This window comes from Dromiciops gliroides, chromosome 2 (assembly GCF_019393635.1).
Source record: "Dromiciops gliroides isolate mDroGli1 chromosome 2, mDroGli1.pri, whole genome shotgun sequence".
Lineage (NCBI taxonomy): Eukaryota > Metazoa > Chordata > Mammalia > Microbiotheria > Microbiotheriidae > Dromiciops > Dromiciops gliroides.
In genome coordinates this window covers 35972618-35999791 of record NC_057862.1, presented here as the reverse complement: position 1 = coordinate 35999791, position 27174 = coordinate 35972618, and the positions used below count along the sequence as shown (strand labels likewise).

Sequence of the window (27174 nt, the reverse complement as noted above, 5' to 3'; positions counted from 1 at the left end):
GGCCACAAAGCAGAGTATGAGGAATTGGTACAAAACAGCTGGCCTTGGGTTGGGGTTTTTTCCCCACTAGAATGTCATTTGAACACCGTCCTTGGGCTTCAGAATGTGTTAATAAGGCCCTTTCAGTAATTCTGCACGTGAAACCCTTTGGACAGGATATAGGACAGACCTGTGCTATGTGAAATTCTAGGCAATTGTAGATCACGTGTCAGCAAATATTGGCTGCTTTCTTGATATCAGAATCATTGAATGACTTAACCTTGTTCCCAAGGACATCTGCCTATTGACATTTGCTTTAATGTCTGACTTCTTTGTTAGTACTGATGTATTCCACCTTCACGTATGTTTATGTTGCATTCTTGTTAACAGCCTTAAAGTGAGAATTACTAGTGCCAGTAAAAGGTTGATTTTCTTTTTCTGTTTCAGGGTGCAGTGTCTGGATCAGTGCAGGCTTCAGATAGACTCATGAAAGAGCTCAGGGATATCTATCGATCACAGAGTTATAAAACAGGTAAAGAGCTTCTCATGCCCTTTCTGGGCCTCTCCACACTTCTCCTTACCCACTGCCCTTCTGTGCTATTTGTCATAACCAAGTGTGACAGATTAGACAATTTCATTAATTTGTGTTTAAGGCTGAGACCCAAGTTTAAATATTTTACCAGCAAATAAAGGTAATTGAGCAGTATGGGCTAAACCCTTCTCTTATTGTCATGGATATTGTTTCAGTGGTCTGGCAGTCCATGGCCTATATGAATCCTAACATGGATTAAATAGTTTGTTCTCTGTCTCTTTGGGGGAATGAGAAATTATTGTATAAAGAATGATCATCCCATTATCTAGCAAGTAAAGCAATTAAACTTCATTAACTTCATGTTCCTGTTTTATGTGCTTGTCTAAATAAGTTGACATCTCAGGTTTTTATTTATCTTTTCCGCATCATTTAGAAGAGTATCTTGGTATATTACTCAATCATTTAGGAAAATTTAGCATTTTTTCTCTGCTTGTCATCAATTACAAAACAATTCTTCCATTTTTTTTACATTACCCAATGAAGGTTTTTAGGAATCTATATCAGAAACTCTGTTCTGACATTTTTTGCTTCTAATGTAGAGACAGCAAATCTGAAAAACACTAAATATCAGAAAGCAGAAGACAACTGTAATTTGTAGTTATGTGAAAATATGATTGAAACATGTCATTCATAAAGTTCCATGTGACTAAATGTAAATGTAAATCATGTGACTTTTTTGTTAAAAAAAAAAAGCCTGCTCAACAAAGGATCAGATCAGCTTTCCATCACCTCTCTGGGGTTAGCATTTCAAATTCACTGATCACTTTTTCTGCAGGAGGTTTTATAGAGACCTTAAAATGCATTTGCATCTGAATTATCTTCCATTTGTGTTTTTCAAATTAATAAAGATTTACTTACAAAGAATGGAAATTGTCTTGGAAAAGTACAAGACCTTTCATCCTTCTTATTATCCCTCCCACTTTCTGGACAAATACTTGTCCAGAAAACTGTACCACTGAGAAATATCTGGCTTGAAATTTTTGAGCAACTTTTTAAATAAAGAATTTAGATGAAGTTCTAGTTTTTCACATGAGAAAATGCATTTACCTACTGCTCTGTCAAAGACGAGTGTTTTATAGCTTAAGTATCATTTGTGTAATTGAATTATTTTTCCCTGAATTTCAGAGGTGAACAAGACTTCAGTGATCATGTAGTCCAAGTCCTTCCTGAAGAATCCCCCCTGCTCTATAGCTCACAAATGGTCATTTCACCTGTGCCTGAGAGACCTCCAGGGAGGGAGAGGGAGCTCACCACCCTGGAGGCATCATCTATTTTGGAATTGCTTTAATTATCATGAAGTTTTTCCTTCCATTCATGTTAAGTTTTCCTATTTCTAATGCCTATCTGTTGCTTCATTCTGCCCTCCAACATCTTGGGGCTGGTGAAGTTAATTTTTTGAATCCTCTTGAAAGACTTAACATGTATCCCTTTTGAACTTTACCCAACATTGTGTGATGTAAATGTTCGACATTTTTCTAAATCCTCTTTCATCACCTATATACCTGCCCCTCTCAGCCTTGTTTAAGGTGGCCATTTCTGCCTCTGTCCTGGATATTGATTGACAAGAATGTTAAATAGCTCAAAGCTAAATAGAGATCCCTGTGGCACTCCAATGGAGACCTCCCTTGAAGGAGGCCTGATAAAACCATTAAAGGCTCTTCTTTTGGTTCTTGTCTTGAATGCCTCTGATCATACTATCTTCTAGCCCGCATTTCCCCAGCTTTTTCACAAATGTGGCGCAAGAGACTTTATCAAATACTTTGCTTATTTATAAGTAAACTTGATCTACAGAATTTCCATGTTCTACCAAATTAAAAACCTTGTCAAAAGGAACAATTAAGTTAGTTTGGCAAGACCTGTGTTTGATCAAAGCCACGGTAGTTCTTTTTTTTAAAAATGGATGCTTTTTATTATTACATCAGATTTATTTCTGACTATATCCATCTCCTACCCAGTAAATGTTCCCTTTTAATGTTGGCTTTTAGCAAAGCCAACCAACCCATTTGCCTGCGTCTGACATTGCAGAATTCTACAGCAGAGTCCTCTACTTATGCAGTGAAGAGAGGTTTTTCTCAACTCTCGGCTAGAGCCAAACTTGGTCAATTTAATTACTATGCTCACTTTCAGTTTTGTGTTCTTTTCCATTTACATTGTTGTCACGTCTATTTTTTTTCCTGGTAATGATTACCTCATTCTGCATTAGTTCATAGAAGTCTTTGTATGTTTCTCTGAGTTCTTCATTGTGTTTCTTATTCAAATGCTGCTGTAAATATTTTAGTGTATATGGGACCTTTCTGTCTTTAATCTTCTTTGGTACATGCCTGACTGTGTAGTCCCTGGATCACAGCATATAATATTTTAGTCCCTTTTTAGTTCAGTTCCCAATTACTTCCCCAAATGGCTGACCTAATTTGTAGGTACACCAAGAGTTTTATTAGTATGCCTACCTTCCTCTGATACCCCATATTTAAATTCTTTCCAGCTTTTGTCATTTTTGACAATCTTCTGGGTATGGGTGAGACCTCAGATTTGTGTTTTTCTTATTAGTAGTTTGGAACTACTTTTCATCTAATTATCAATAGTATGAAAGTCATCTTTTGGGACTATCTCCCTTTAATAATATTCTCTAGGATTTTGCCAGGAATTGATGTTTACTAACCTTATAATTTCCTGACTCCATACTCTTTCCCTTTTAAAAAAATCAGGGCTCCGTTTTCCATCTTCAGTTCTTCAGTACCTCCCCCGTAGTCCTTCAGAGATCACTGACGGTGGCTCAGCAAGCATGTATCCTCCCTGTCAGTTAACATTGACACTCTAGATCTTCTGTTACCATAACATGTGTTAGGACCATTTCTGATTATAAAGAACTTGGAATTTAAACTGTAATTTTAGGGTCTTGAGGCCAATTCTCGAAAAAACCTGACATCAATATTTAAGTGTCCTTGATTTGCAATGTACTGATGTGATCTTAGAACCTATACCTCAGACGATTCTATTACTATTTTATAAGGAATAAAAATGTTTACAAATTAATATGGCATCAAATTGTACTTGGTGTCTTCTTACTGTAACACTATCGTTTTATCTGTTTTGAAAACCAAAAGCCAGAAAACTGATAAAGGAATAAGCATGACCATTTATTCATATGCTTTCTCATCCTGCTTCTCCATTTACTTGCTATTCATTTGATAGTATTTAAAGTTAAGGTTTAGAGAATGCTTTTATTCTTAATCAGATTGCCTAATCATCTGTTTTATTTTGGAATTGATATAATATGCAAGATGTAACTGACCCATGTTTGAATTGCAGTCTTTGAGATGTCGATGAATGTTTTTACAATATTAACTTCTGTCAAGTGAAATAGTTCATCATATGAAGAATAATGAATTTATTTTAATATATCTACAGGAATTTATTCAGTGGAACTCGTAAATGACAGCTTATATGAGTGGCATGTTAAACTTCTCAAGTAAGTGTTTTTGTTTGATTTTATATACCTGGTCTATGGTAACCTTTCTCTCTGCCATAGACTTCACAAAGCACTTATACCTCACCAGTCACTTTGTGATGTCTTATTTTTAATCATTCCAGTAACCAAACAAGTATTTACTAAAATGTTCACCCTGTGCCTAGGCATTGTCCTGAGTGCTAGAGATGCAGATGCAAGAAACGAAACAACATCTACTCTCAAGAAGTTTACAATCGATGAGGAGATACAATCTGTGTCTGTGTCTGTCTTCTCTGTCTCTCCATCTGTCTATCCATCCATCTATACAAAATAAATACAAGGTGGAGGGGTGGTGTTTGGATTTTTGTCTTGAAGGAGAGGGGATTTTTTGAGGCAAAGGCAAGAAGGGAGTACACCAGGCCTGGGTAACTTGGGAATAGGAGATGGAGTGCTGTGTGTGAAAATCAGAAAACTTAGAGGGCTCTTATTCTCCTATTGGACAATAATCTCCCTGAAGGCAGTAGACTGTTTTTATCTTGCTTTATATAATTCACAGTGTCTGGCTCACTGCTCTTTGGACACAGTAGCTGTGTATTAAGTGTTCATGTAATTGAATACTAAATGATAATGCTATGCACTGTAGCTTTCCAGATTTCATTTTAAGGCATCATAACCCTATAGCACCTCTCCTAAAAAGCAAAACTCTGCTGTATACGGAACTTGGGACTCCTACAATACAAAAAATAATTTGTTTTTCAGAATTAACCCAGCAAAGTGTGAAATGAAGGAAAAGAGAAGGGGCTATCCTGATGAGATTCACATTTGAGGAAGTAGATGGGGGGTGGGGCAAAGTCAAGAAACCAAGAGGTGGGATCACCTGCTTTCTAATAAGATTAAGTAGGATCGCCAACATACAGGCTGTAAGAAAGTGCAGTCAGGAGCTGGAGCCCCCAGGGAGCAGTTATAGTCACTTCTGGGGATGGAGGCTAGATCTAGGATTTCACTGCTGTAGGGATTGCCTTCTCTTAATGCAAATTTAGATTACACAAAGCATTGACCTTCCTCTGTGGTCATGGCCCCTTCTGTGGCTGAAGCACAACCCTTCTCAAAAATGTTTGGCTGTTGAATGTACTTTTGGGCAGTACCAGATAAATGTTAGTAGGAAATGCTAAATGTTTCAAGTTATTTTATGGAATTAATTTGGCCTTATAATTATAGTCATCCTCAGCTTGTTTATTTCAGTTTGAGTCTTCGTTTGGGGCAGGGGAAGCCAATGAATTAATAATACTATTACTTTGCCACAGTAAAAATTCGGTACAGAAAATTTATGGAACAAAGGACATTTGAATTCTTTGTTTTTGTTTTGTTTGTTTGTTTTCTGGTGAGGCAATTGGGGTTAAGTGGCTTGCCTAGGGTCACACAGCTAGTAAGTGTCAAGTGTCTGAGGCTGGATTTGAACTCAAGTCCTCCTGAATCCAGGGCCAGTGCTCTATCCACTGTACCACCTCGCTGCCCCCAGACATTTGAATTCTTGATGGGGCTCATCGTCATTGGAGAACCTCCCAGTAATCAGTAGCCCAGTTGCTGATACAGACAAAGGGATTGACAAGACTCAGATGGAAGCAGGAAAAATACTGCCCTTTGGCCTTTTATGGTCAGTGAGGCTGATCTGATGGCCCCAGCTGCCTCAGCATCACAGAGAGCAGCCCTTGAGCTTCCCGGCTATGCAGTGGCTGCTTGTCTGAGAGAGGCCCACACAACTATCATTTAGGAAGCCAGATCAGATGGGCAGCTGCCTGTCTCTGATTGCCTCTTACCTGAACTCTCCTGTCTTTTTGCCATAGGGTTGATCCTGACAGTGCATTACATCATGATCTTCAGGTCTTAAAAGAAAAAGAAGGTGTAGAATACATTTTGCTTAACTTTTCTTTTAAGGTAAGGGAATCTCATTGAAATCCAAATCAGATGTCAGCACTCTGATACAAAATAGAGATAATGATATTTTGCTACAAGACCATGTTCTGAGCTTCAGTTTCCTCATCCATAAAGTGCGAATGATGCTTATACCCCCCACACCCTCATAGAGGGCTTGTGTGGAAAGCACTATGGGAATGCAGGCTTTTGGTTGTTATTGTATAGATATAAAGGTTTGCCAGCTGATGTATCTTTATCTTCTGTTCAGTAAGATTAGACTTTTAGTAGTTTAATCTGTTGTTTAAATTCAGTCTACTCACCAACTCAGAAGAGCTGACATTTATATAGCACTTTATTGTTTCCAGTACGGAACGACCTGGTTAAGCTGAGAATTCCCATATTATCCCTGTTTTATCAGTTAAGAAGCACAGGAAAGTTATTGATTTGACCAAGATCATACATGCAGCTAGTGATTGGCAAGAGAATTCAGACATAGGTCTTTACATGCTCCTGCTGCCACGTGCATTTGGAGCTTCAGAGGCACTGATGTTTTGCCCTTGATCCTATGTTAGTCATTTGTTTTCAGTGTATGTTCACTTGAGCTTTATTAACTGACAGACGTGGCCAGAGCCCACAGATGGTTCTCAGAGTCATGAGGACTTTGGCTCTTTCCAACCCAAATTATTTATACAATTACATCATTAGGGGCTTGTTTTGTAAACAGCATTTTGTGATTTTTCTCCTCTACTCAAACTGTTAGCAAGATTATGGCTATTTTAAAACTTTGTATTAACCATTGGCTTTTTTTGTGTTAATTAGTTGTATTTTATGTTAGAATTTTTCCATTCAATTTCCCCAGCCAGTGTCAAGAGACTGAGATGAAGGGAAAAGTGCACAAGGAAACCTCTGTATAGTAAAGTGAAAATCAGGAGGAGGGAGGTTAATAAATCCTTGCAGAGAGAATTTCCTGGGGATAGTTTATAAAAATGAAACATGGCCTTGACCAGAGGGGAGGGGCTACCTACTTGCATTCTGTGAACCTAAAAGCAAACTCATCATGTCTGGTCAGTGCTTTTCTACCTTTCTCTTTTGTTCTGTATCATATACCTGGGAGTTAAAATCATATACTTTGAAGTTAGAAGGACCCCTAGATAATCAATGCAAAATGTTTTGGTTTTGGGTGGAGAGAGATGACAAATAGTAGTTTATAACAGTGATCGATTTGAGGAGAAAAAACTCATTTTCCCTTCTTGATACATTTTGTGTGCTAGCATCTCAGAGTTCACTGGTTTAGCGTCTGCCTCAATTTTTTATTCATTCATTGTTTTGTTTGACCTTTACTTACCAGAAAATAGCAAATCTAACAAAGCTTTAAGGTTGTTTGTTGAAACTTTTAATTTTTTTTCAAGCCCCTTAGTGGCTGTTTCTTCAAACTGTATTGTAATCTAAGTGTTCTAATGGAGACCAAATCAAGTTGCTTGTATTTCCTTTTTAGGATAACTTCCCTTTTGACCCTCCTTTTGTTCGAGTGGTGGCTCCGGTCCTCTCAGGAGGGTAAGTGAGAGAGACATACAGACAGACAGACAGAGGGAGGGAGGGAGGGAGGGAGAGAGAGAGAGAGAGAGAGAGAGAGAGAGAGAGAGAGAGAGAGAGAGAGAGAGAGAGAGGTGTGTACTTAATGGGCTTCACATTTTCACTCCTTTGTGACATGGTAGAAAAGTTGGGGAGTAAGTTGAAAGTGAATGAATGGCTCCCTCAGTCTTCTCATCCTGATGAATACTTTGGGGTATGATGAAGCAAACCTTAATGAATCTCAAGAACTGGTTGTTGAATCAATTCATAAATGTAGCCTTTGCAGTTTGGTCAGAGTTTTTGGCTTTTCTGGGTTGCAGATAGAAGTTCCATGAAGTTCATTAGAGTCGGTGCTTCTGTTAGTGACTAAGTTGATGCTTTGGAAGGGTTTTCAGAAACCTAGAGGGCTAGTCATTGGGCTTTGGAGAATTGTTTCCATCTACTAAATTTGATTTGAATTGTGAATCCTGTATGTAATTCTTAAGGAATCTCAACAAATATTTGAACGTGGATTAGTGGAATGACCAGAGGATTTAGGATTGAAAGGTTTATGCTCGTCTTTGCTCTCTTGTTTCCTAGCTGGGTTGACCTCTTTTAGCCTCAATTTTCCCAACTATAAAATGGGGATAATAATTGCAGCCCATCACCTCACAGTGTTCCCATAAGGAAAACAACACTGTGTAAATGTAAACTATTATGGGGGTGGTGCTCTTGACTTCTGAAGGACTGCATTAACAATTTATATTTGGAGTGTGCAAATGTGAGGTTACCAGGCCTCCGAAAGCATTTCACAGTTAAAGAAACTAAGTCTCGTAGAGACTGCCTGATGCTTCTGTGGCCACCCAGTACCTAGAGTCCTGCCACTCTCTCCTAAGTGTGTTCCTCACTGCCTCATGTAACCGCTTCTACACCCGCTTCTGCAGAGGCGTTTGGCACATTCCCTATCCTTTGCCCATCTCTGGGTTCTAGGAGAGCCCACTGTGTTGTAGAGTTTGGTTTTGGGGTCAGACGAGGCCTGGACTGTCTGGAAATGGGACATTGGGCTTACCTGAGCATGCCATCTACTCTCAGGCTCAGCTAAGAGGTGTGGGGGACTTTCTAAATGTACCTTTACATGGTTGTGCAAGAGCCCCTTCAATACTGCCTCTGCTTTTAATAATTAATGCAAGAAGATGCAGTGTGGCTTTTTAAAATCTAGATAGCTGATAGCTGCAGTCTGCCTCAATGCTCTAATGGGATCCCAGTTTGAGATATTTCTTGCATAGGGCAGACAGGAGAGCCGCAAGAAACAAAAACAATCAGTCTTTCTTTGACAGTATAATCTAGGCATCCAAACACATCGCAGGAATGAAAGAAGCAACCATCTGATGTCATGTAGATTATTCAAAGTGCTGTATACTCTTGGAATAGCATAAGAATATTTCATTTAAGTGACCACTAGGTTTACTGTAGAATGTTTCCCTGTGTTTTGCAGTCCTGCGATTGTTCGTTTTGAGGGCACAGAGCCTCCTGGTTTGGTTTTTAAGTTTAAAGTCAGGGTGTGCATCCTTGGACCAAAGCCCGTTCTTGCCCAGGCTGGTAGCACTGAGCCCTCCGGCCACTTTTTAAAAACAGTTTTAGGGCAGCTAGGTGGCGCAGTGGATAGAGCACTGGCCTTGGAGTCAGGAGTACCTGAGTTCAAATCTGGCCTCAGACACTTGACACTTACTAGCTGTGTGACCCTGGGCAAGTCACTTAACCCCGTTTGCCCCACCAAAAAACCAAAAACAAACAAAAAACACAAATGAAAACAGTTTTAATCAGGACACTTTCAAAAAGCTGTCAATTTGTTCTTTTAGGCAATTTCCCCATCACCAGACCATTAAATTTCCATCCTTCGGAGTAGAATGAAAAACTGTCTTCCATCAGAATCTTTGGCGAGTTAGGCTCTCCTACTGCCCTGCTTTTCCAGAAAACTTGAACCTCCTAAGCTTCTGTGCTTTCCAATCAGCATTCTTAGGAGGGCCAAGAGGGATTCATTCCAAGTGGCCTCACTACAACATTTCCCTGAAAATTCACTTCAGCATTTGAGTAAACTTGTACTAAGCACAAATCATTGCATTGAGTGCTGGGGGAGATACTGTGGCTGAGTAAGTCACACTCAAAGAGTCCTGGTTCCTAGCTGGAAGACACATCGGAAGTCATAGACACCTACCCCCTCATTTTGTAGGTCTTTGCCCTCAGGTAAATTGCTTTTTAGTAGAAAGATAGGACATATGTATAAAGGTATCTTAGGAGGAGGGAAATGAATGAGAGGAATAATGGAAGTGTTTTTCAGCATTGTCTATCCACTAGCTTTCCAGTGAGGACTAGGATTAAATGTAATAGTGACTTGTTCTCTAAAATTTGTCCTTTGAAATTGAATTTTTCCAATCCACATATACTTATTGAACTCCGGTTATGTGAGAGATGCGCTGTTAGCCACTTTAGGGCATACAGAGATGTAAAAAAAACCCCAAAATTCCAACTCTCAAAGAGCTTGTAAGTATTAAGTTATTCAAGAACAATAGGATGGTTAATTATCAAATGTATGTTAGGGAAATTAAATAATCACTGAGTTGATGGTCAGGGGTAGCAGGTAATCCAGGAGGGTTTCACTGAAGAGTTGGGACTTAGAACTCTCCATCCTTCAAAACAGAATTCAAAAAACCAGAGGAACGACATCCTCCAGTACTGAAAGACCTGGTCTGTGCAGTGACTGTCTGCACTGTTGCAAAGGTCACAGAAAAGGAGAGCGGTACCACAAAGCTGGAGAAAGGAAGGCAAAGGTACCAATTTTTTAAAAAGACATAGTCTGCAAACTCTAAGCCAGTGAGCTTGACTTTGATTTTTGGAAAGATTCATTCCGAAGATGGCTGTTGAGCCTTTAGAAAGGCAAGCGGTGACTACAAAAAGCCAACATGATTACTTCATCAGCAACAGCTCACACCAGACTTGTCTTGTTCCTTTTTTGATAGGATCTCTTTGGTAGATGAGGAGAATGCTGTAGCTACAACTTTTTCTGGATTTTAACAAAATATTCAGTCACGTATTTCATTCTCCCTTGGGAAAGATGAAGTGATGTGGACCGGCTGTGATAGAGTTGGACAGATTCAGAGCTGTGAGTGCTTCCCAAGCATCTGCCCTCGGCACCCTTCCCTTTTTACTTGACCATCTCTTACTTGGAAATCTCATCGGCTCCCATGGATACAATGATTGTCCCTGGGTAAATGATCCCCGAATTTATATACTAGTCCTCAGTGTCTCTGCTGGGCTAGCCATGCATCTGCAGCTGCTGCTTGGACACCTCACATTGAATCCAAAGCAGAACTCATGAAGTTTCCCCCTTCTGAAATTTCCCTGTCACTCTTGAGGGCCCTACCATCTTCCATTCACAGAGACCCCCAGCTTTGGTAGCATCTACTCACTCTCATTCCACATACCCATTGTTGTTCACTTGTTTCAGTCATGTCTAACTCTTCATGGCCCCATTTGGGGTTTTCTTGGCAAAGACACTGGAATGGTTTGCCATGTCTTTCTCCAACTTTACCGTTGAGGAACTGAAGCACTAGGACACCACCTCGCTGCCTACATATACCCAAGCTGTTGCCAAATATTGTCGTTTGTGCCGTCACAGAATCTTTAGTGTATGTCCTCTTCTCTCCATTCATGTCACTACCACCCTAGTAGGGCCCTCCTCACATCTCCCGCCCCCCCCCCCAGTCTGTCTTCTGCTCAGTTGCCACATCACTCTTCTGTTTCACGGGCTCCAATGGCTCCCTATCACTTAAGATCAATATAAAGGTCCCTGGCATTTAAAGCTGTTCATAACTTGCCTCCTCCTCTCTTTCCCTTCACACACTCTATGATCCAGCTGCACTGACTTCCTTAAAGGTCCTTGGACTCCGTTCTCTATGTCATGTGTCCAGGCCTGCTGGGCCTCTGCTTGGGCCGTCTGAGGCTCTTTGGCCCCTTGCTCCCACCTCACGGTGTCTGTCCCTGGCTTCCCCAACTGCTAAAGCCTTCCCTGTGAGATTAATATCACTGGCTTTGTACAGATCTCTTCTGCACCTTAACATCTGCATGCCTTTCTCCCTGAAGAGCAGGGACTATTGGGGGCTTGGGCCTTTCCTTGTTTCCCCAGTGCCTAGCGCGGTGCCTGGCACATAGTCAGGACTTCATAAATGGGCTTGCTGACTAATCAGCCTACACGTCTGCTGGGGTGAATGACCCTAGTGTCCAACCAATGCCAAGTCATGTGGCCTCTGTAGTGTCCTCAGCACCAGTCTGCTCCTTTTCACTGAGATCACCACCACCAGCTTTTTTGCCTTTAACATCTCTTGCTTAGAGTATTTTAAGAGCTTCCCAACTGTTTGTCATTCTAGACTCTCCTTCTATCTAATCCTTTTTGCTTTTCCTGAAGCAATCTTTTTTTAGTCACCTTTATTACTCAGTATCTCCCCATCCCTCCTCCATCTAGAAATAACATCTTACAATAAAGAATAACAGTGACAAAGATCAAGAGGAAAAGGTGGTTGCCAATGTGGTCATCAAGTTCACCAGTACATGCTCCATCCTACAAAGAAGGGAAGGAAGGAGAGGTGTCCTTAGGACTCTTCTGTGGGGCCAAGCATTCATAATTATAGAACATTCGGTTTCCGTTTGTGTTGTTTTTTTCTGTTTGTTTCCCCTTAAATTCATATAAGTCTTCTATATTCTCCCTATATTCATAGTTACCAACTTTTTGCAGTAGCATAACACTCCATTACATTTGTGTCCCACAATTTGCATAGCCGTTCCTTAGTCCTTTGTTACTTTAAAAAAGCGTTTCTACAGATATTTTGGTATATTGGCCTTCTAGAATTGAGCATCTTGGGGCTCAATTCCTCACAGTGGGTCAAAGAGGATTGTTCCACTAGTAACCTTCTAATGTCCCTGCCTTTGCAGAGGCCCTTACAGATTTCCTGGTTCCATCTTTTGTCATCTTTGCCAATTTTCTGGAGGTGATTTGAAACCTCAGAGTTGCTTTGATTTGCATTTTTTCATTATTCATAATTTGGGTCAATTTCTCCAATTTTTCATGGTTTACCATTCCTCTTTGGAGAACCATCTGAGCTTCAACCACTTTGCTGTCCTCTGGGGAATGGCAAAGTGAGCTCCTTAAAGCAACAGCATATTTGGGCGATTTCCTTTCAGTCACTCTCCTGAAACTCACCTCACGAGCTGTGAGTCTGTCTTTCAAGGAACTCGACAATCTGTCTCAGGCACTGTTTCTACCATTTTTCACTCTACTCTCCTACCATGCTCACACTGCAGCTAAACTGATTTCCTGGGTGACCTTGTATTGGATCCTGCCTTCTTCCTTGGTGTCTCTGCACTCACTGCCCAGCTCTGTCCTTCAGCAGGGGCTTAGCTCGGGCCCCTCCTTCTCAGCTCTGCAGCCAGAACACCCATCATGCCCCGAGTCTGGCAAGTCACCCTGCTTGACCTCTCCTCCCCTTGGCATCATTTTCTAACTTGTCTCACGTTTATGTGTGTCTTTGTCTTATTCTCCTGCTAAGTTAGAAGCTCCTTATAGTCACAGACTGTCATCTTATGGCTTTATCTCCCCAGCACATGGCATTACTAGGTCTGTAATGAATGCTAATTGAACATACTGAATGGGTAAGATGGGAGTATTAAAGACTTTGTAAACCAGAAGGTCCTGTCTGAGTCTGAACCATCATTCCCCCAGTGAAGGGGAGAAGAAACTGTAATCAAAAACCTGAAGTCAGGAAGGGGCAAAATGTGCCCTGCAGAAGACTTGAGGCCAGGTTGGAGTAGAGATGCATGTAGGAGCATGTCACAGACAAGGAGAAAGGTGTGCTCCCTGCCTCAGTGACCAGGCTCGGGATTTGCCCCACCCCACCCCCTTTTATATATAGCCATGAGAGAATTATTGATAGTTTCTGAGCTGGGCAGTCCTGGCTCTGTCCCATAGGCCTTTTGACAGCTGTGGAACACATCATTTTATCATGCCTCATGTTTTCCTCAGCTTTAAGTCAGCCACTCTTCCTTTCTCTATATACTAATGCACAACTGTCCCATCTTTCAAAATGTCCATTTAAAGCCAGATCTTCAACAAAAGCTCTGCCGACTGACCAGGGTTGTTTTTGCTACTGACCCAAGAACATGGCCTGCCTTGGACCGCATATCAATAATCTTGGACCTAGAAGACTGTTGGATGGTTGGGGAATATCAACTCCTCCTTATGTAGCTCATTGGAATATATTGTGAGGTTGCCATGAAGTATGGCACCATTCAGCGGAAAAGTGCCTCACTTGGGAGACACAGTGGGGTAGAGTGGAATCTGGATGAGAAATGAGGCAGACCTGGCCTAGCTGTGACTTATGCCTCAGATGCCCCAGCTGGGGTATCTAGACAAATCTCTGTCTCTCTAAGCCTTACTTTGCTCATCTGAAAAATGAAGCTAAGAGGTCTTAGCTCACCACTGAAATGAGATAAAGCATGGAGGACACTTAGCTGACCTTTGTTCACCACTCAAAGGTTGTTGCTGTCATTATTGCGTTGTGGTCACCTTCCGAGTGATCAGAAGTTTAGGAAATGATCCTCAGTGACCTGCTCTTGGGCTTGTCCAGTGACCTGCTCTTTGCTTCCTCTTTGGGAGGCAGTGTTGCAGTGAACATGGCCATGTCTCTGACCCCAGGGTCCTTCTAGCCCTCTGAGCAGGGACATGCTAGGCTCACTGGATGGCGCAGAAGGCGTACAGCCCATTGTACCCCTCTTCTGCATCGTTGACTCGAATCCCATTATTATTCTCACTTAAATCACACTGTGAGACTGCAGCACTGATTCAAGGGTTCCATTATTCACTCCTCTAAACCAAGGCATTTTTATCCTCTGGTTGAGGAGCCAGGCTGGCCGGCTCCTCCTTTCCCCAAGAATTGCCCAGGGATACAATTGTCTCTTACATGGAATATCCAAACCGCCATAAGTGAGTTTAGTCTTCTTGGAGATGCTGCTTTTATACTTGGGGGGGGTGGAGCCGTGTGCTTGTGGTTGACAAGATGTTGGTGCTGTCCCACTGTTAAGGGCTAAAATTCTAGCTAAACTGTCTAAAATATCTAATGAGTGGTCGCCAATCAATTACAAGCTTTAGCAAGAGTTAGAGTTTTAAGCATTTATTAAGGAGAATAAGAATTTGGTAAAGAGAGAGAGAAAGGCCTAGATTCCTATCTATTAAAGGGAGAGCACATTTCCAGCTCCCTTCTCCACCAGAGTCCAGAGGAAAAGAGCCCCAGAGTCAGCGCCAGTCTCTTCCTTCCTCCTCCCACTAGTCCGCGTCACTTCCTCCCGCCAAAGAAAAGACTCCTGGTCTTGCCCTCAAAGACCTTCGCTTCATGGGCAGAACTCTTCTACAGTAAGTATCCAGCAGGTGGCGTCATTCCAATCGTTACAGTCCCCCCTGTTGTTCCTCAAGAAACAAAATGTTTCCTTGACGGAACAGTAAAAACAATATAATAACTATTGCTAACTAATAATATGTGAACAACAATATAGAAAAGGAAGAGAGGAAAGTTTTGTCCAGAGGGGCGATTTTTTTTTTGTCCTCATGAACCGACGCTTTGACATTAGTCTTGCAAAGGGAGGGCCTCTGCAGAGAATACATGTTACAGATGGTGTATATTATAACAGAAAGAGAAAAAAAACCAACAAAAACAACAAATCAAAACTGTTCATTTAAAGTCTCTGAAAGTCTTTTCTCAGATGTCCTCTAGGTGTAGTCGTGGAATGGAAGTCTTTTCAGGGGTTGATGTGTGGATGCTGGTAATCAGCCAGGAAAATTTCCTACAAAATTGAACTTAACACAACTTTAAAATAGCTTTGTCAATAATCAAATCAAACAATGAAAGTTCTCAAAAACATGTCTAAGGGAATTCAGAATCTTAGTTGTTACACATGAAACATATAATAAAACAAAAATTGAACCATTCTTTAAAATTATAATATTACTATAGTCCCCCCTTATGGAGGGTAATTGAGAAGACAATTGCTACGATATTAATTATTAAAAATAATTTTTTATCTTTGTTTCATCACTTTTTGCATCATCTGCCTAATTATCCTCATGCCACTATGAGAAATTAAAAAATCTAATATAATTGGTAACAGGTGTCAAGGCCAAATTCAACACTGTATTTATCATGACACCTGAGATAATTATGGGGGTTACCATAAAAGAACAGAGAAATGATGGGATATGAGCATTCCCACACTTGAGCAATATGTACTGCCCATACAGTATGCCAGGCTTAAAATAGGTGGATGGAATATATGTCCATGCCACCGAACATATTGGAAGAAACTGAGTCAGACTTAATCAGATGCATGGGATTGAGATGTCCATGGCATCAGGCATATAGGAGGGAGCATAGAAGCCAGGTGTAGAAGTGAGATGGGTGGGATGAATACTTCCAGCCATCTGTACAATATTGTGGGGAAAAAGAGAATAAAATATTAAACCAAGAGAATCCAACCTCAACATTTGTCAAAAGCTGTTCCCTCGGCCATACCTTGACTTCATGCATGTCTCCCCTCATGTGACAGTTCAGTGTCTGCTCTTGCATGTATTCCTCTTGTGATTGGATGGCATCTTGGCCAACTGGCATCTGATAACTCAGAATAAAGGCAATTAATGTCTTAAATGATAAGTTCCCATAATCCAAGTCTCATATGGATTTAAAAATTGAGGATAATAAATGATTGCAAAAAATGTGAATACATCTTGACTCAGAACACAATATATAATTATGCAACAATTTCAAATGATACCCCTTTTTTTAACTTAGTATACAATTACTTTTTTGAAAAATCTGAACATATTTAAATACAAGTTAAAGCACAACACAATCTCAAAGACAACTTTTACAAATGTTCCCCTCTTTTTTTTTTTTTGAATATGCTTATCAAAAATAATACTTCTAGAATCAATTTACACTTGCCATGGCAAACAATTTGCTAGGGAAATGCTTTAAAGAGTTTGATCAAATAATCAGTTGAGAAAAATAACAAAAACAAATAACTCAGAATATGGGAGCACAATACTCCTAGAATTAACATTGTATTATGAAATCAAAACCATGTTTCAAAATTAGATAGATGAATGAATAGAAGAAAATACACATGGAATAATAAAAGACAATGAAATTCAAACTAGGGAAATCTAAATGAATATGAACTTAATATCAATAAGAGTATTATAAAATATAAACTTGATCACATGACTATAAAAAGCTTTTACAAATATTCTCCTTGTTTTAGAAACTAAGTATAAAACACAATCTCAAATGCATGAAAATCTCTATGAAAATAAACCCATACCATTAATTTCAAAATGTATATATAATAGCATAGAAGTCCTATGTAACCTCTGAACTGATACTATTACTCTGAGTGAATTCAGAACACTTTTGATTCCGATATCTAAAATCCCCAATACTCATATCAATACCTTGCTGCTTACTTCTACATTTCTGTAAAATATATATCCTTCCATGGCAAAAGAAGCAGAGTCTTGAACTATGTTGATGATTGTCATTCTTATTCAGCTTAAGTTTTTCTTCTTTAACCCCTCTATATTGTCTGTCAGTCTTTTCACCATACAAATGCTTTATAAGATTACTAATTAAAGACAAAAGCAGGTTAGCAAAATTATGAACAAAACAAGCATATCTGGAATTTAAAGAGTTTTCTAAGATTGTCTCAAAAGCACAGCCAGGCCGGGGAAGGGCTGAGCCTGAAGCTGCAAATGCAGGTAGAAAAAGTTGAGCATGCGCATCAGATCTCTGGACTTCCCAGGCAGGGGAAGCTATGGGCTTGGCCATAGGAGGAGTAGAGGGTGGGGTCTGGGGAGGAGGGGAGGGACCAGCGCAATTTGAATCCGACTTGATTTTGAACTCAGGCCTGGATTCCTCTTCCCCCACTTTGCCTCCAGGTGCTAGGGGATTAAAAGCTTCTAGAGGGTGGGTCATTGCCTCCAGGCATGCAAAATTAGAGCAACAATTAGTGTTGGAACTGGGAAAAGCAGCAGGAATCTCTTCAGGTTTCTCTGAAAAAGCATGGTTGGGAGAGGGAGAGATATTTCCTTGTGTGAGTAAGTTACTGGCTCTTTTAACAAAAATAAAAAGAAAAATAGAAAATCCACAAAAACAAAGCATTAACATGATCTTATCTCCCATTTGTCTGGTTAAACAGACTAAAATCAAAAATAGGGTAATTAGGGAGTTTAAAAGGTCCATTCGAAAAAATTTAAAGGGAAAACACAGCCAGTGCGCCAGTACTTAGCAGTTTAAAGGGAGAGGGAGGGGAAATTTCTTACCCAACCAGAAGATCAGAAGACTGAGGTTTAGCTTTCCTCTTCGTGGTCAGCCATCTGTTAAGGGCTAAAATTCTAGCTAAACTGTCTAAAATATCTAATGAGTGGTCGCCAATCAATTACAAGCTTTAGCAAGAGTTAGAGTTTTAAGCATTTATTAAGGAGAATAAGAATTTGGTAAAGAGAGAGAGAAAGGCCTAGATTCCTATCTATTAAAGGGAGAGCACATTTCCAGCTCCCTTCTCCACCAGAGTCCAGAGGAAAAGAGCCCCAGAGTCAGCGCCAGTCTCTTCCTTCCTCCTCCCACTAGTCCGCGTCACTTCCTCCCGCCAAAGAAAAGACTCCTGGTCTTGCCCTCAAAGACCTTCGCTTCATGGGTAGAACTCTTCTACAGTAAGTATCCAGCAGGTGGCGTCATTCCAATCGTTACACCACAGAGGGGACTCTGGGACTTTCTCTCCTCTCCTGCCATCCTTGCATTCTTCGTGACTCATCTGGCATTCTTAACTCTTTGTTTGGAGGCGAGAAGAGACATGAGCTACCTGAGATGGAGGTCACAGGGAGAACCATAGGCTTTCTTGCCCCCACTCCCCATTTTACACATGGAAAAACTAAGGCCAAGAGAGGGAGGGAAACTTGTTGAGAGTCACATGGCTAGAAAGTGGCAACGCTGGAGCTCAGACCTTTGGGGGCTTCTGCACGTGTATGGAAGAAGCGCTTAAAATGTTAGGGTGAGATGTTAGCAACCACTTGTCTCAGCCCCCTTACTTTACAAAAAAAGGAAACGGAGACCACCGAGTAGAAAGCACTCAATGGTTACACGGATACCAAGCAGTAGAGGCAGCATCCAAACCCAGACCTCCCTTTTGTGGAGAAGTATTTGCTTATCTTTCTTCCTAATCTCTCTGAGTGCCATTTCCTGTCCAGGGAGACTTCCGCCTTACATCTCACTGACACCTTGTGAATTCTGGGGGTGGGGTGGGGTGGGGTGGTGTTGGAGAAGGGTGGATAGAGAGAAGAGGAGAAAGACAAGAGACGAAGGGCAGCTTCCTGGTAATCATTCACCAGTGCTGTAGTGACAGTCTTTGATTAGCACATCCATTTTCACAAAACTCAGAGCTTTTCCAGTTTTGTCGATAACCCTCAAAATATGCTTCAGGTTTGGTTTTGTGTATTTGTATTTTCTGTTTTTATTGGGGAGTGAGGAGTGAGGAGTGAGGGATGATTGGAAGAGACCTGTTTTGGTTTTTTCCATATATATAGGAAACTCCCCTGACCTAAGTTAGTCATAGGCTACATATTGATTTGCTCAGTATTGTTCAAAAAATTCACACCTCCCTTCCTTCAATTTAAATATCATCATGTGTTGAGGTTTGTGACATTTATGGATAATGAACTCCACAAATAGGGGTCCTGTCTTGTGTTCTAGGCCACGGGCTAGGCCCCAGGAAGAATTCAGAGGCGTCTAATCAGATCATATTGCTCTACCAGACAACCTTCCTGCTTCCATGGTGTGTTCAGAGGGAAAAAGGGTGTCCTATCTGGAGGCCCCATGGAAGAGCTGGACTTCAGGGCGACTTTGGGCAGGGCTTCCTTGGCTTTTTCCACTCGTGACCCTGGGTAGATAGGTATATAAAATAGGTATGCATCACTTTGGACTTTGCCAAATGTCTGTGACACCCACATTCACACTCACAGTTGAAGAAGCTGTGACTTATATAATGGAGTCCAAGAGAGATCCCAAGAGGTCCCAAGGACATTCCAGGGTGTGGGGAGAGGGATGGGGGAGCAGAGGGATACTGGTCATTCTGCTCCTAAGTGAGGTAGGTAGCACATGAATGCCTGCTCGAGGAGGCTAGACTTGATCATTAGGCAGTGGAGAGCCATTTCAGGTTTTTCACACAAAGAGTGACATGCATGGTGAAAGTGTCATTTTAGGAAGATCTGTCGATAATGCACAAAATGGATTTGTGCGGGGAACTTGATGGCAGGGAGACTAGTTAGACTATGGCAATAGAACATGGATCATAGATCTTAGAGCTGCAAGGGACCTTCATTGATCATTAAGGTCAACTCCTTAATTTTTCAGATGAGGAAACTGAGGCAAAAAGAATGTAGTGATTTGCCCAGGATTACACAAGTAGTAAATGTCTGACAGAGAGTTGCCACCCAGATCTTCCTGATTCCCAGTCTAGTGCCCTATTCATGATGCTAGGCTTCTTCCTAAAGGGGTGCTAGGGCTGGCTGGATTCCTAGAGAGAGACTTGAATAGGGCTAAGGGTTTGGGAAGGACAAATCACAAAGGACGTAAGTAACCAATCCTAGACAGAGTAATGTGAAAAGTAACCAGCAGAGGGGCAGCCAGGTGGTGCAGTGGATAGAGCAACAGCCCTGGATTCAGGAGGACCTAAGTTCAAATCAAGCCTCAGACACTTAACACTTACTAACTGTGTGACCTTGGGCAAGTCACTTAACCCCAATTGCCTCACGAAAAAAACAAACCAGGAAAAAAAAAGAAAAGAAAAGTAACTAGCAGAGAGTGACATTGTATAAAGAAAATGTGCTATAAGGACAGGACAAATTTTTATAGTGAAAAGGGAAATCCGAGACTTAATTGGACAATGCCAAGATTTAGCCTTATCTAAGGAGACCTTATGTAAAATGTTTTCAGTAGCCATTCCTCAAGCTCTGACTGGGAATAATTCTTAGGCTGTGACTTAATATAGGCCTTAGTGAAAAGAGATTTTAGTACATTTTTTAATAGAAGCAGAAGGAAATATTGACAAGTGGAGAATCAGGTCTGACTCTTAGTCTCTCTTCAAGGTATGTGTTGGGTGGCGGTGCGTTATGCATGGAACTTCTCACGAAACAGGTAAGTATATTTTTCATGTTATATTTCATTGTCGTGTGCAGTATCAGGTTTGAGTTAGTCTTAAATGAAATAGCCCCAGATAAGTCCCAATGTGTGACACCCTGGTGAGAACACGAAGACATCCTCCTGAGGGGCCCATGGTTATGTCAGTGAGGCCTGACCTTTGACCCTTCTGCCCTGGCAACCTGGTAGTGAAGAATAGTGAAGACCTCTCATTTAGCCCTCCAGGGAGGAGGCTCCTCTGCACGTATTTTGGCCAAACCTCCAGGACTTCTAACCCGGCCTGCCCTGGAAGGCTTTGTGCTCCCTCGTGTGGGAGCAGAGGGAGGCCTCTGAGAAGAACCTTCATGAAGGACGATGGGAACTGAATAAATGTGAAAAGTTTGCTATAAAGGCTAGGTTTTGTTTTCAGTTATTTATAAAGGTCACCTAACTGTGATGTGGTTTCTTGTCTCATGGGTGGGTCTGGAAACATTTTCACCTTGGCTGTTTCCTTTTCATTACAAACTCCATGTGTTAAGTAGCTATTAAACTGACAAACTTCATTTGTGCCTCTTCTCCTGGTTAATAGCAAAAGGGATTTACAGCAATCAGCCTGTCCAATTAGATGTGCCAAAGTGAGCCTCCACCTCTTCTTCTTCCTATAGGGCTGGAGTAGTGCCTATTCCATAGAGTCGGTCATCATGCAGATCAATGCCACGTTAGTCAAAGGAAAAGCCAGAGTACAGTTCGGAGCCAATAAGGTAATTCGTCCAGACTTGCCTCAACCTCTCTGCCTCCTCTCCCCTCTCCCCACCACCACTAACGTGCAGAATACAAAATGAGCCATTTCATGATAAACAACAGATGGGGTTCTCAGAAGCTACACGTAGATAAAATTGTCAAATCATTTTCTTTTTTACTTTCTTCACATCAGAGAAATTCTGTTTGAGATTGGTTTTCAATTGACCTAGACCAGTGTGCTTTGTCTTTCTTCTCTACTGAAATCTGTCAAGTAATTAAGTACAATTATAATAACTCTCATTTCTATATTGCTTGATTTTTCTAAGTGGTTTTCATTGATTATCTCATTTTGTCCACAAAACAACCCTGTGAGGAAAGTCTTCCTATCATTTGATCTTCCCAACAGCCCGGTGAGGTAGATCTTAGTGCAGATGAAGACATTGAGACCCAGAAAGGGAGAGAGACTTACCCAGAATTTTGCAGTATTAAGTGTGAGGCAGGATTTGAACCCAGATCTTCTGGACTCTAAGTTCAGTGCTCTCCCCACTAAGCCACAAATAAACAATTCACTGGGAATGGGGGGTGGGATGGAGAGGGAGTGCCTATTTAAAATAACTTTTCAGTAAGGACTTCTTTAAAGAGAAGAGTATGAATCAATTAGTCACCCCTCTCATTTAAGTGTGGATTTCTATATATTGTTTTTTTGAAAAAGAGGGCTTATATGAAACTTGCCTTTATTTGGATTTCCTACAAACATCAGTCCAGGGAGCCATTACTCTAACATGAACAATTTTGGACCAGACCTATGATGCCCTCGGTGTAGTGTGCCCCTGCTCTGTGTTGCCCAGAGACTCTTAAAGCACTTCTGGGGCCCAGATCAGTTAAGGGCCTTGCCCAGCATCAGATAGTAATAGGTGTCTGAAGCAGAACTTGAAGCTGAGTTTTCCTGACTCCAAGTTTTGCTTTCTATCTGCTGACCCACACTGTCTTCCTACATCCATCTTGATATGGTTGTGCAGTCATTTTTAGTTATGTCTGACTGTGCGACCCCATTTGGGGTTTTCTCAACAAAGATACTGGAATGGTTTGCCATTTCCTTCTCCACCTCATTTTATAAATGAGGAAACTGAGGCCAACAGGGTTAAGTGACTTTGCCCAGGATCACACAGCTAGTAAGTGTCTGAGGCCAGATTTGAACTCAGGTCTTCCTGCTGCGTCCTGATCTGGCATTTAATTTACTGTACCACCCAGCTGCCCTTACATTCATCTATACGTTAATCAAATTATGATATAAGGGGGTTATTGGGGAAGAGGCCTTCATGGTTGTGGTATTTGGATAGCACATGGGAAGTGGGCTTGCACAAAGGGTTTGTTTAGAGGCAAAAGATAAGGAAAAGGTCATAAATAATAAGCATTTCAGGAGAAATAAAATGCAGTCGCCTTTTCATATGTTCCTAATTTCTTTCAGTTTGGGTTTTTTTGGCAACAACTTAAAATTGAAGAAAAAATGTTTTAAATGAAAAGTTTTGTTGAGTCCATGATTTTATGTGTGGGTACCTTCTCCATAAAGATAGCAACCCCTCCTAATCTCTTATGTCATCATGACTCCAAGGTTGTCACCTTAAAGGGGATCAGCCTCCTGGGGACCAGCTGCTTTTCACATGTTGGTGAGGCTGGTCCTGGCACAAGAGATGCTCAGGCCATCCCTGGGCCAGGACTTGGAGTCTTTCCAACATGAGAGTTTGTGTCTGCCCCTGGACTCTTCCCCTGCCCTGACTTAGGCCTCTGGAGCAAGGACACCAGGGCATGATGGTTGAGTGGCAGAGGCAAGACATTGTGGTGGACTGGAAGTCTCAAAACCTGGGTTCAAATCCCAGCTGTGTGAACTCAGGCAAGTCGCATCAACTCTTGGGTCTAAGTTTTCCCATCCCTAAAATGCGGATGATAGTAGTCGTTCCATGATGTCCTTTCCAGGGCTGTTGAACAGAAAGCCCTTTGTAAAAACGGGCCAATGAGACAGAGCTAAGTCCTTGTGAGGGAGGTCCTGCGATGCCCTCGTTCTGAAGGGATGGGAGGGAGGCAATGATGTAGCTCATGAGATGGGAAGTGCCTGATCAGCCCTCTGTCCAGAAAATCAGAGAAGATGTTGGTAAACTTTTCGGCATTCTCAGGACTAGCTGTTCTTTGGTGATGTCGGCACAGTTGGTTATATGTCATTGACTATTGTTATATAAGTGACTCCCCAATAATAACTTCTTGGTCTAAACTATGTTTAAAACTCTTCCTTTCAGAATCAGTACAATCTAGCAAGAGCACAACAGTCCTATAAATCCCTAGTACAGATACATGAGAAGAATGGTACGTGAAATTGTCATTTTGGAGCTATGTGGTCGTAAATTATTTCATCGTGCGGATTTTTTAAATGGTTCCCAGCAATTTCAGCAAAACTCTTCATTCAGACTGTGGCCGTTTTGTATTGGTGGTAATTGGGATGACTGTTGAACCATCATTTGCCTTTACAGCCAAAAGAACCATTTGTGAGGCTTGTTAATGATAAAAGTAAAATAACCATCAAGTACCCAGGTAGGGATACAAAGATGAGGGAGAAGCCATCAGTGCCTACAGAGAATTTCTCTGCTCCTGGAGGTCACAAGTGTCATTTTCAGAGGAGGATTGAGACTGAAGGAGGGAGCGCCAGATTTGGAGCCAGGAGACCTGAGTTCAAATCCTGACGCTGCCACTTAAAAACTCTTGTCTTCTTTAAAATGAAGATAAGTAAGATTAGCAAAGCACCACATACATGGAGGGTGGCAAGTATTATCAATAGATCCTAGCTCTGCCACTTAATGCCTTTGTTTAACTTGTGCCAAACTCCTTCCCCTCTTTGAGATTGAACAAGCAACTTGCCTTCTCAGATCCCCTTCAGTCTAGAGCCTCTGATTGAAGTGAACAAATTGATTTAAAAGCTTCTGGGATGCTTGAGTTGTTCTGCAATGATTTATATCGACCTTAGTCTAAGTGAGGATTGTTTAGCATTTACAAAGTAAACCATTTTGTTTTCACATATAACTGGTTTTTAACAACTCCTGTACAAAAAAACCAATGCCTTCTTGAGCATAGTAAATGACTTGGGTGAGAAGTGATGGCCTCCCCTCTGTCACAAACGTTAACCTATTGTGACTTTTCTCTACATAGTGATTGTATAGAATAGTCATTCTAGAAAAAAAATAAGACTACAAAATAGATAGTAATTATTCTGTAGTTGAAGAAATAGTTTGAACTTTTTAGGCTAGGAAGGAGCCTTGGCTACCAGCCATTACCATCTAACAGCTAACACACAAACACACAAAAATGGCTGTTCTCCCCCCATCCACCTCTTAGGCCCCAAGCATCCCAGCCCCAGTGACTCTTTGGATACTTCAGAAATCTCGCATTTTGCTACACTTGTGATCCAGTGTTAATTATCTGGCACAGTGGGTATCCTTACCTTTTTTTGGTGGGGTTGGAGTTAACAGCAATAAATATGAGTTCTAGAAAGCACACTAAAGCATTGCTTATGCCCTGGGCATTTGAAAGCTCATAGGATGTGTGTGGGGGTATGTAAAATTCAGTAGCAGAGAGATGACAATGGAGAGACCACTGGGCTGGGAGTCAGGGGTCCTGGATGCTGGGAACTCAAATACTGTCAAGACTTTGTTTTCCATTATAACTTAAAATCATTTGCTAATAACTATCTTACGTTATGTGGACTTTGCATTGCTTTTGTTATCAATACAGGCGAAGGTTTCTCCAAGTTTTATAGCAAATTTAAACACTAAAGTAAAAGGTAAAAACAGCCATTAAGGTTTCTTTTCTGAAAGGCTGAGCAGAAGCCTTGAGTCCTTCAAGGCACTAGCTTATCAAACCATCTTTGTTCTTCCCTTTCTCAGGCTGGTACACACCTCCAAAGGAAGATGGTTAAGTGGGTGAACCATTCTTTGCCTGGACCGATGTCACTATAATGAAATTCCTGCCAGCAGACAATAAGCTACAAGTGCCCCATAAACAGCCGTACTGAAGACTCTAGCTATTAAATTTGTTAGTGGAGAAAATGTTATTTGACATCCAGTGTAGGCCACAGCCTTTCCATGCTGCTCATCACAGGTATCTGCGGCTGAGCAGTCTGGGGCCTTTATTGGTCCGTTTCTCCCCAATCTCCCTTTCATTGGAAGTGAAACCTCTAAAGCCGGCGAGTCCACATCAAGTTACACATGTGCACACACACACACACACACACACACACACCACGCGCACACGCACACACACAGAGATACACACACACAGATTTGATGAATCGCGATGGGGTTGGAGAGTCTTACCTTTCGTAGGATAACGGGCTACACAGACTTGCAACATATGGTTTCATTTAAAGCCAGTAAAATTTCAATCATTGTTTAATACTGTTTTAGAGATTTCAGGTCTTGTAAAATCACAGGTTTGGGTTTTTTTTTCTGGTCTAAAATGAAAACATTTATAGTATTGCCAAATTAATGACATAGGAAAACCCACATATATGTTGTCATTACACTTTTAAAAAATGGCTACATGAAGATATGAACCGTTTCTCAAAAAGATACTTGTGACTGGATTATGTTGTATTTGAGCAGAGCAAGGCTGTGCCAGTTAAAAACTTGGAACTTGGCATTTCCACTGGGGCCTCAGTCTTGCTGGGTTGCACCTGCTACTTCTTGGTTCAATTTACCTTACAAAGAGGAGCCACAGTGTAAAGCTTGAAGTTATTTAAAATAGTAGAAGCCGTTGGAGGCGTTCCATTTATTAACGGGGTGTTGCAATCATTTGTAAACTAATGAACTTCTCAAGTGATTGGCCCAAGAAAATTCAGTCCTTGAGCAAATTCTCTTATCCATCAGAGAACAAAAAGACATCACTTCTGAAGAATTTTAAAATAATGTTGCCGGAGTCACAGCCGTGGGTTTGATGGTGACTGGTGGGAATATACACACGATGTGAACGCTTTTTCTCTTTCTTAGAAGATGGTATGAATTGGTGTAATGTCTTCATTTTATTGCCTTACTTGAACCAGTTCTATTTGGTTACTAACAGACCTTTTGTACCCCAGGTTTAAACTCAAGGTATCATTTAAGTATTAAGCACTTTTTAAAAGAAACCCAGGAGCAGCACATCTTCCTATTCCATACCTGTCAGTTAAAACATGAAAGGGTTTTTTTCTTATCAGGCATTTGCTTTAAGATCCAGTTTTTAGCTTTGAAAATCACATCAGAAAGACTTGGCACTACTTCTGCTATCTTGTTTTTAATTACCTTTTAGGTTGTTTGTTGTTTGTTTGTTCTTCATTTTAAATTAAAGGTAGATGATGATGTCCTAGCCTCCTTGCTTATTTGGTTCTATTTGTATAAAGTCCTGATAGCTTGTTGCTCAGATAACAGCCTTAAGTCTTAAGGCTGAGCTCTTTTAAAGCATTTTAAAGTTCCTTAACCTGAGGCTAAAATATTGAATACATTATTGAATTCTTTAATACTCAGATGGATAACAGGTTGACAGCTGTGCATTTGGCATGCTTAGTTTTGGATTTCATTTTTCATTGCAGAATTATTTGGCAATGTAAAGTCAATTTGTAAACTTGCATCAAGTTTATGAATAAAGAACCATTTTAAAAATGA

General features: G+C 41.0%; 1 protein-coding gene across 1 annotated transcript in view; it reads left to right on the top strand.

The window, feature by feature from the left end:
- The window catches only part of UBE2Q2 (ubiquitin conjugating enzyme E2 Q2), a 72113-nt gene extending 44939 nt beyond the window's left edge, over positions 1–27174 (top strand). The window contains exons 6-13 of the mRNA XM_043984009.1: positions 427–511; positions 3980–4040; positions 5864–5954; positions 7429–7487; positions 20722–20770; positions 21418–21513; positions 23785–23851; positions 25423–27174. Coding sequence (XP_043839944.1) covers positions 427–511; positions 3980–4040; positions 5864–5954; positions 7429–7487; positions 20722–20770; positions 21418–21513; positions 23785–23851; positions 25423–25454 — 540 coding nt within the window. The 3' untranslated portion in view covers positions 25455–27174. The remainder of the gene's footprint in view (positions 1–426; positions 512–3979; positions 4041–5863; positions 5955–7428; positions 7488–20721; positions 20771–21417; positions 21514–23784; positions 23852–25422) is intronic.